The sequence below is a fragment of the Leptonychotes weddellii genome, chromosome 10 (assembly GCF_054177405.1).
Source record: "Leptonychotes weddellii isolate Sample4059 chromosome 10, ASM5417740v2, whole genome shotgun sequence".
Classification (NCBI taxonomy): Eukaryota; Metazoa; Chordata; class Mammalia; order Carnivora; family Phocidae; genus Leptonychotes; species Leptonychotes weddellii.
The window spans coordinates 75,269,508-75,280,086 of NC_138378.1; the positions used below are offsets into that span (position 1 = coordinate 75,269,508).

General features: G+C 37.3%; 1 protein-coding gene across 2 annotated transcripts in view; it reads right to left on the reverse strand.

Moving 5' to 3' along the window:
* Window positions 1-10,579, reverse strand: part of NFU1 (NFU1 iron-sulfur cluster scaffold) — a 24,718-nt gene extending 14,139 nt beyond the window's left edge. For both annotated transcript variants that reach the window (XR_014148912.1, XM_081832139.1), the window contains exons 1-3: window positions 10,456-10,579; window positions 7,170-7,305; window positions 2,437-2,503 (exon numbers count right to left, since the gene is read on the reverse strand). Coding sequence is in view for 1 of the 2 variants with exons in the window: in XM_081832139.1 (XP_081688265.1) it covers window positions 2,437-2,503; window positions 7,170-7,305; window positions 10,456-10,546 (294 nt within the window). In the remaining variant the exon portion in view is untranslated. The remainder of the gene's footprint in view (window positions 1-2,436; window positions 2,504-7,169; window positions 7,306-10,455) is intronic.

A 10,579-nucleotide genomic window follows, 5' to 3' on the forward strand; every position in this document is an offset into this window, starting at 1 on the left:
GCATCGGGCTCCCTGCTCTGCGGGAAGCCTGCTTCTCCCTCTCCCACTCCCCCCTGCTTGTGTTCCCTCTCTCGCTGTGTCTCTCTGTCAAATAAATAAAGTCTTTAAAAAAAAAAAAGGTAACTGAAAGAAAACAAATCTACTATTCTGCCTATTAAATTTCAATACATGCCCTAATTTAAATTATTACTTATTAGTTATGTCACTTCACTTAAGAAAAAATAGTGGGGCTGGAGAAATTCCAAAAAGAGTAATTAAATTATGAATGAGAAAGGAAATGAAAGATGACTTACCAAAATCAAAGAAAAAAACAACTCTGTAAGATATAATCACATTTTCATCTAAAAAAAATTTTTATATGCCACAGGCTGTATATAAAAGGACTAAAAAAAGAACTTGTTAAAATAAATACATAATTTGCCATTTGTAAAATGAAGACACGAATACCTAGTTTAAATAATTAAATTAGGTAATATATGTAAAGCACTTCTGCTATGTAAATGCCATACCAAACACGCTGGAAATATTAAACAAGAGCAGATCCTCCCCCCACCCTCAAAAAATATCAAAGAAAGCAAACTGAAGAAAACCAAAGATATATCAGATGTCTCTAAACTGGTAAACATGAGAGATCTGTCAGCATGGGTTTACTCACCACAATCCTTTTGGCAGAAACCCCTTAAAGCCTGAAAATTCAGTCTATGAAATTGTTTCCTTCTATAAAAATTTATTGAAGTGCACACTATGTGCTAGGCATCGTTCTAGGTGAACTTAATAAGTCGGGCAATCTCTAGCTTTATGGAGTGTACATTCCAATGTAGGAAAGACACATAATAAAAATAAACCAAAAAAAAAAAAAAAGTGACTAAGTGATAAGTGCAATGAAGACAATAAACAGGGTAATGAGCTCCTGAAGGGACAGCCACTTCAACCGATATGGGCAAGAAAGGGCTTTGTGAGAATTTAGAGCCAATAACACTTTAAACAACAGGAAAAAAACTTTTACAATTGGTATATCTGCAAGAACAATTATGGCCACCAGGAATGCCACCACAGAGGAAAACTAATTCTCCTCCACACACAGATAGCTACAAGAGCATACTGGACTTTTCTAACAGGTCACTAACCCAGTCCACTTTTATCAGTCCTATCAGTGCATCAAGAACTCAGAGTAATCCTTTCAAATTGCTTAAGAGAATTACATGAAAACTTTGGATTTTTTTTTTTTTTAAGACTTTATTCATACATTTGAGAAAGAAAGAGTGAGCGAGCGAGAGAGCACAAGCTGGAGGAGGGGTAGAGGGGGAGGGAGAAGCAGGCTCCCTGCTGAGCACAGAGCCTGACACAGAGCTCGATCCCAGGACCCTGGGATCAGGACCTGAGCCGAAGGCAGCCGCTTAACCAACTGAGCCACCCAGGTGCCCCGAAAACTTTGGATTTTGACATAATATTGAACAAGTGATCAAGTTCAGTGTATACGTATCAATTAACAGACCTAAAAGTATACATAGTTCAAATTTAAACAGTTCATTTCTTTTTCTTTTTTTAAGATTTTATTTATTTATTTGAGACAGAGAGAATGAGAGACAGAGAGCATGAGAGGGAGGAGGGTCAGAGGGAGAAGCAGACTCCCCGCCGAGCAGGGGGAGCCCGATGCGGGACTCGATCCCGGGACTCCAGGATCATGACCTGAGCCGAAGGCAGTCGCCCAACCAACTGAGCCACCCAGGCGCCCTAAACAGTTCATTTCTAATTAATCTAGTAGACTTAAAAATGAAACCGCCTTTCCTAGCAGATATGAGGTGTTGGAATGGGTAACATAGTTAGATCAACTTTCTGACATTTAGAGGTTAACCAAGTGCTGCAGAACGACACAGTCCCCTGCTCTTATCTGTGAAGTTCTGAAGTATTTCAGCAGATGGGCCATGATGAAAGAGCCCCCTTTAAAGGAGATTTATATTCATCTGTTGGTCAAATACATAAGCATATAGTTTGATTATTTGTTTGCTTTGCTTTTTACTCTATCATTTTAAATTAAGAACTAGTAAAAATATCAAAACCACCAATAAAGTCTCAATTATGAAAGAAAAAAAAAGAATTAGTAAAAATAACACTTGGAGCCTAAATTCTAGTTCTGCCCAGGTTGAGTCATGGCCCTGCTGTAGGGCAGATACATAACCCTGGACACAATCCTGCACTTAAGCCTCTGAAGCTCAAGTTTTTCTCTTCTGAAAAATGAGGGATTTGAACTATAGTTAATTTCAACTTGAAAATTCTATTTAATAACTAACTTGAGAAATGTGAAAAGTAAACGTAGAGATTTTTAATAACAATATGTATAAAATATATCAAAAAAGGAAATTCTAGAAAGGGATGTTGGACTCGGAAAAAAACTAAAAGAACTTCATACATTATTTTACATAATCCTATGTTTACCTTTGTAACAGTGATGAAATCTGGTCCAAAAAAGACACTTTTTACTCCTTCAATTCTAAATAACTGTCTGTGAATAAATAAGAAATAAGAGATAATAAAATGCATTATTACAGAAAAGTTTAAACATATACAAAGGTGGACAGAAAAGTAAAAGAACCTTTACACACCCATCACCAGCATCAACAATTCATGGCCAACAATTATCAACTCATGGCCAATCTTGTTTCATCCTCTTACCCTACGATCTAGCAATCCCACTCTTAGGTATTTACCTAAGAGAATTGAAAACATGCTCCACAAAGATGCATCCATGAATCTTTACAGCAGCTTTATTTATAAAAGCCAAAAAGAATATCTGGAAATGCCCATCAACTAGTGAATAACTGAACAGACCGTGTGTACCCATACAATGCAGGGCTACTCAACAATAAAAAAAGAATAAACTAACGGTACATGCAAAAACAAGGAGGACTCTCAAAAGCATTATGCTAAATGAAAGAAGCCAAGCACAAAAGACTATATGGGGGCATTTATATGAAACCCTAAAAATGTAAAACTGTGGTGGCAGAAAGCTCAATAGTTACCAGGGTGATAGATGTGTTAACTAACTTTACTGTGGTAAGCATTTTGTAAAGCATATGTATATCAAATCAGCACACTGTATACCTTAAACTTATATAATGTTTTACATCAGTTATATCTCAACAAAGTTGGAATTCATTGCCATGAAACAAAACAGTTACCAGGGTATGGAAGTGAAGCAAGAAGATTGAATGCAAAGAGAAATGAGGGACTTCTGCAGTAATAAAAATGTTCTGTATTTTTATTTTAGTGGTGGTTACTGTATATTTATCAAAATATATACAGTATATATTTGTAGATGTGTGTATTTATCATATTTATCATGTATATATTTATCTGTCTATATTTATCAAAACTCTGTATATATTTATCAAAACTCTGCACTATACACTTAAAATTGGTGAATTTCATTTCATGTACATTATACCTCAACTAATTTTTAAAATCCTCTAAGAGGAGGAGGGGAGGATTATAATTTGAAAAGCCCCTACAAGGGATTTTGAAATGCATCTTCCTTTCCCAATCACTGATATATGTAACATACCAGAGCAATTTCCTTTTTCCCTCACCCCTTTTAGGAATAAAAGCTGACATACTCCAAAAAAGGTTTACCTCTTCTTTGTCTATCATTGCATGAGTGTTACCGGAATTACTATTTTGAAATTATTTAGGAATTTGTCTGAAACGATGTCATCTGTGTCCTCTAATTCAATATTAAATTTACAAGAAGTTACAAGGTACTTGGTTGCATAATATGATCCAATAAACCCAAGCACAGACTTATAAGTAGGTCCCTTGATTGGCTCTGTGCATCTGTACTGTTAGCAAAGCTTTTTTCTTCAAATGAAAGGACCGTGCGAAGAATCAACCTGATCTTTGGGTCATGTCATGGGGACTGCTTTAGGCAAGAGTTCACAGGTTCTGTGCTTTAAGAAGGAAAACGCTGAAAAGGAGTTTCAAACATTATTATACATGCTTTGCCATTTAGGTTACTTTCCTCGGGACAATTTCAACTTCTACAATGTCCAAAATAAAATATGATATCCAGCATTGAACACATATCCCAAACATAGTCTGACTTATTCAGAATACAAAGACTGTTACCTCTATTGAGCTAGATACTGTGACTCTGTTGAAGTTTGACTGATTTTGAGTACTGCAACATATCCAACATAATGAACTAAGAAGTCAGATTCTTCCATCCCACAACTGAGCTATTCATTTTAAACATTTAAATAATAAGCCTTAATATTTATTCCTGTTAGATTTTACCTTACTTGCTTTAAACTATCATGTCGGCCTAATGAAACCTTTAAACATTTCTCTGAATTTTGCCATCTAACATAGAAGCAATTCCTCCCATCTGGAAACTGATAATCTTATCATCATTAATGTGTCGCAGATAAAGTATTGAATAAATATGCCAACTACAGAGATATTACAGATACTACAGAGCCCTTGTGTATGTCACTAGAGACAGATTTACACTCTGCTTAAATTTTTCTGTCTTGTCCAGAAGGATGGTAAGAAATAGGTCAAATACCTCTCTGAAGTAAGATACACTACTGTTCATTCATTCAATTACTCATTCATTCAACAAATTTTTGAAAACTCACTGAATATTGACACTGTACTAAGCACTAGAGATACAATGATGAGCAAGACAGACAGGTTCCTGTTTTCAGGAAGCTTTACATTCTAGCTTACAGTAAAAACATTCTCTGTTAAAACAACAAAAACAAGATTAGTTTTGCTTGACTGAAGATAATAAATTCTGTGAGTCCAGGAAATAAGCTACTTTCAAAAGACTAATTTGAAAAGGGCTTTTGCCAACTAAACATCTGACAGAAATAGTCTCCAAGTCATCTGTAACTGAACAGTCTTTTTTATTTTTATATTCTTTTAAATACAAAATACATAAATTCATTCTTGATGTAAACATTTCAAACTATTCATATAAAGTGAAAATGCCTCTTGACCACCCCTCCCCCAAATCCACTGTTATCGGTTGGGTGTACATTCTTCCAGACCTTTATGTTAGTGTTTTTTTATGTTTTTTGTTTTTATATAGATAATCATATTGTACTCAGTGTTCTACAACATACTTTCTTCAATTAATAGTTTTTTATTTTTTTCTAAAAGGGGGAGAGAAAAAGAAGGGGGTGGAGGGACAGAGGGAGAGAGAGGGAGAATCTTTTTTTTTTTTTTAAGATTTTATTTATTTATTTGACAGAGAGAGAGACAGCGAGAACAGGAGCACAAGAAGGGGGAGTGGGAGAGAAGCAGGCCTCCTGCCGAGCAGGGAGCCCGACGAGGGGCTCGATCCCAGGACCCCGGGACCATGACCTGAGCCAAAGGCAGACACTTAACGACTGAGCCACCCAGGCGCCTGAGAGAGAGCATCTTAAGCAGGTTCCACACCCACTGCAGAGCCTGATGCAGGGCTCAATCTCACAACCCTGAGATCATGACCTGAGCGGAAATCAAGAGTCGGATGCTTAACCGACTGAGCCACCCAGGCGCCCCAAAAGTGTGTCGTAGAGGTCAGTCTATGACAGTAAATGAGGGTTATCCTCATCCTTTTTTAATATCTAAGACTATGGACAAACAAAGTTTATTGAATTCTTCCTACTGATGAGTATTTAGGTTGTTTCCAACTTGTTACCACTACCAACAAGGCTTGTATCACCTTGTATATGTATGTGGATGTTCTGTAAGGCAGTGTTTTTCAACTCCACTAGTAGCTTGTAAAATCAATTAGGTATTGACCTGGATTTTTATCTAATATAATAAAACAGAATAGAATAAAGAGAATTAGAAAGGAAATAAGAATGTTTTACACAGGGTCAAAACTGTCCCATCAAATGCGTGTGCATGTATCTATCTACCTATGTATGTGTATGAACTGGGTTGTAATATAAAAGGTTTCTTACTGCAGCCTGTAAAAAAAAAAGTGTGAAAAACAAATGCTCTAGGGCATACTGTGAGAAGTGGCATGTGTAGGTCAAAGGAAATGTGCATTTTTATTAATGAGAAATTTAAAAAGGGGCGTTTGGGTGGCTCGGTCAGTTAAGCGGCCAACTCTTGATCTCAGCTTAGGTCTCAATCTCCGGGTCCTGAGTTCAAGCCCCACACTGGGCTCCATGTTAGACATGGAGCCTACTAAAAAAAAAAAAAAATTAAATTAAAAAATTAAAAAAACATTCCTGCAATAAGTGTATTATTTCTCGCTCTTCTAAGTGTGACATATAAAACAGCTGTGTGTATAGAAGTAGTTATCTAAGCTTTACTTTCTAAATACCCCTGGCAATCAGCGTCAAGCTTAGGTTACCAAAAATTTAAACTGATGTAGACTGACTCTAATACTTCTTATTATAAATAATTTCTCTAGCTATCATTACAAAGAAATTCATTCCAGGGGCGCCTGGATGGCTCAGTCATTGGGCGTCTGCCTTCGGCTCCGGTCATGATCCCAGGGTCCTGGGATCAAGCCCTGCATCGGGCTCCCTGCTTAGCAGGAAGCCTGTTTCTCCCTCTCCCGCTCCCCCTGCTTGTGTTCCCTCTCTCACTGTGTCTCTCTCTGTCAAATAAATAAAAGCTTTAAAAAAAAAAAAAGAAATTCATTCCAATAATTTTGTTTGTCCTATATCATGACATATATCTAACATGTCTTTAGTGAATTTAAAAATTGTCTCTGACTTGTTTTTAAAAAATCATGCCAAATCTAATAACTATTATTATTTATGGTTCTGAGTGGAATATTTTAGAAACTGCTCCATTTTGGCACATCGAAAAAAATTCAATGATCCTTAAGAAAAAAATGAACAAGTTTTCACTGTTTTTTATAAATAGTTTTAAAGATTTAGAATGGAAATTTATCCTATTTTCATTTTGATGGATTTTTTTTAAAGTAAAAATATAAAGTCTTCTTTAGTCCTGCCATAGATCTCTCAAATACATTACTTTTCAGGACAAGGGTTTCCTGATATCAACTGTTATTTTTCTTTTATCTCTTACCTGAAAAGAAAGCATTCTTTACATTGAAAACAGTGCAATGCACATAAAAATGCAATCATTAAACGAGGCTGCCTTACCCCCAAAGTTAGTTATTTATGTTTCTTGGTAAAAGCAAATGAGAAATAGTAATATACCTAGCCAGAGGGGAGCGAAATGCTGCAGCTGGTGTGGGAAAATCCATGGTCCTTGTCTCAAGAACTGGTTTTCCTGGAATAAACTTTAAACTGTTGGGATTGGGGGTATCTTGTGTTTGAATAAACATGTGTCTCACTGAAAGAGAAAAAAGAAGAAAGAATGTTATTCCAGAAAAACAGTAGTTAAGCTTATGGACTATGAAGTGCTCATTTTCAAAGAAACAAGATGTAAGAAAAAAGAAAATAAGGCTTTGTTGTTCAAGCTGATGAAATAATTTTTAAAGACAACAAAAAAGGGGCACCTGGGTGGCTCAGTTGGTTAAGCATCTGCCTTTGGCTCAGGTCATGATCCCAGGGTCCTGGGATCAAGTCCTGCATAAGCAGGGAGCCTGCTTCTCTCTCTCCCTCTGCCTCTCCCACCCTGCTCGTGCTCTCTCTCTCATGCTCTCTCTCTCTCTCAAATAAATAAAATCTTAAAAAAATAAAATAGTTATACCTCCAACAAGTAAATTCCTCTGAAAAATCTATGTTACATGGGAACAAGTTTTCAGATGGAACTATTAAAGGAAGGCCTGCCACCAATTTCTGTAAATATAAAGACAACAAGGTTCTTTTAACTTTGGATATGACCAATCATTTCTTGAAGCCTTTCTTAATAATTTATTGGTAATCAAAATCTCCACACACATTAAGCACTCTACCACAGTATCTGAAGAATTAAATCTGGCATTTTTCTACTCAGTCCATTTCTGTAAAACTATATATGCAGAAAGAAAAGGTTTTTTTAAAAAAATGTTTTATTTATTTATTCATGAGAGTCAGAGAGAGAGAGAGGCAGAGGCAGAGGGAGAAGCAAGCCCCCCGCCCAGCAGGAAGCCCAACGCGGGACTCGATCCCAGGACCCCGGGATCATGACCAGAGCCAAAGGCAGACGCTCAACCATCTGAGCCACCCAGGCGCCCAAGAAAAGGTTTTAGAAATACTTGAAGGTAAAAACTGTAAATGTGGGGTGTCTGGCTGGCTCAGTGGGAAGAGCATGCAACTTTTGATCTCAGGGTCGTGAGTTCGAGCCCCACGTTGGGTGTAGAGATTACTAAAAAAATAAATAAATAAAAACTTAAAAACTACAAGTACAAAAAAAATTGAAAGCATAATCTCTATATATTGTCTGAAGTAGAAAATATATGACATCACAACATAAACTTTCTCTTTTGACAATGAACAAAGCTATTTCAAAATAGTAATTTGACTAGGTATTAACAAAATCATTTCAATTATAGTCTAAGCTGGGCTTAATTAGGTATTTCAGAAATGACGCCCAGGTCCATCATCCAGAAAGATGCCCCTGAAAGTGTCATAAGGGTTATAACAAAATAGAATGATCTAAAATAATTCTTCCCATTATGCTTGGTACTAATAAGTAATAGATTAATAGGGAGGTAGAAGCTTCCCCCAAAATATACATTAATGGTCCTTAAAGTCAATATCAAAGACTAAGATCAGTGGGTTTCCAATTTGAAAAACCTGATGACCACATGATTCCATACCACAGTATTTAAAAGTCCAATTAAAGTAGCTTAACATGCTAACTCAATATTTATGCCTAAATTTTTATTCTGTGATTCAAGGAGCCAGGCAAGGTTTTCCTCTTTTTGCCCCGGTATACAGAAGAGGTAAGGTCTTGATCCAACTCATGTGGTTAGCCAGAGTCAGCCAGCTACCAGAATATGGCCACGAAATGTTCAGTGTAGTGATGGAAATGGGAGAGGGTCCAAGAGCTGAATCCAAACTCTTATATATAGATCCATAAGCACACACAGGCAGACATTTACACACAGACACACAGAGACAGCTCTCAAGGTTCCCTAGCCACAGGACACTGGTCACATTTCAATAATTTTCAAATCCTATCTTCATACCTACTTCAATATTAATGAAAATAAAAGCGTGTAACATCAACAAAATCGTCAACAAAGCCCATAACTAATTAATTTGGACCCCAAAGAAAGAAAAACTACATTGAAAGTACTATTTTCTAATGCTTGGACAAAAGCTAGAAATTTACTGATTTTAGGTATATTCTTTTTTTTAATTTTTATTTTTTTAAGATTTTACTTATTTATTCCAGAGAGAGAGAGAGAGAGAGCGAGCACGAGCAGGGGAGGGGCAGAGGAAGAGGGAGAAGCAGACTCCCTGCTGAGTAGAGAGCCCAATGGGGGGCTCAATCCCAGGACCCCAGGATCATGACCTGAGGTGAAGGCAGACGCTTAACCAACTGAGCCACCCAGGTGCCCTTTTTAGGTGTATTCTTAATAAAATAAGGAAGGCAGCAGCTTAAAATACTTATGATTTTTTGAAACAAACCTATTTGTAACTTCTTTTTGTAATATTTTCATTTGAGAAATCATTTGAGCAATGTTCCAGAAGATGTGTTATTCAAAATACTGAGATTTCATAGGTCTATTGGACGCTATACTCAGGAGAGAGAGAGAGAGAGAGCACACATGAGCGAGCACATGCAAGTGGGGGAGGGGCAGACTCCCCGCTGAGTGAGGTGCCCAATGATGTGGGGCTCATGGGGCTTGATCCCAGGACCCTGGAGATCACGACCTGAGCTGAAACCAAGAGTCAGATGTTCAAACTGAGCCACCCAGGTACCCCTGTGCTGCAGATTCTTGAAATCTAATGCCAATATTTGTAAGCAAATAATTATAGTAAATGTTATGTTATGACACAGAAAAATGCTATGTTCTTTTTATACCCCTGAACAGAAAATATAGAAATTCTTGGGGCACCTGGGTGGCTCAATCGGTTAAGCATCCGCCTTCGGCTCAGGTCATGATCCTGGGGTCCTGGGACCGAGTCCTGCATCGGGCTCCCTGCTCCGCGGGAAGCCTGCTTCTCCCTCTCCCTCTGCCTGCCACCCTGCCTACTTGTGCTCTCTCTCTGTCAAATAAATAAATAATCTTTAAAAAAAAAAGAAAATACAAATTCTTATCTTTTATGATCCACCAAACTGTATTTAAGCACAGTTTCAATAGCTTCTGAAACATAATTTGTTCTAAAAGGTGAAATTTTGGGGTGCCTGGGTGGCTCAGTTGGTTAAGCGACTGCTTTTGGCTCAGGTCATGATCCTGGAGTCCTGGGATTGAGTCCCACATGGGGGGGGGGGTCCCTGCTCAGTGGGGAGTCTGCTTCTCCCTCTGACCCTCCCCCCTCTCATGTGCTCTCTCTCTAATAAAATCTTTTTAAAAAAATTAAAAAAAAATAAAAGGTGAAATTTTACCTGTGTTATATAAGGTTGTAGGCAGTAGGAAAAGTGGTCTTTGTACGAACTGATGCAGAAGCTGTTTCTTAATGATGTATGGATTCATCATAGGACAGAATCTACATTTAAAAACAAATAAAAA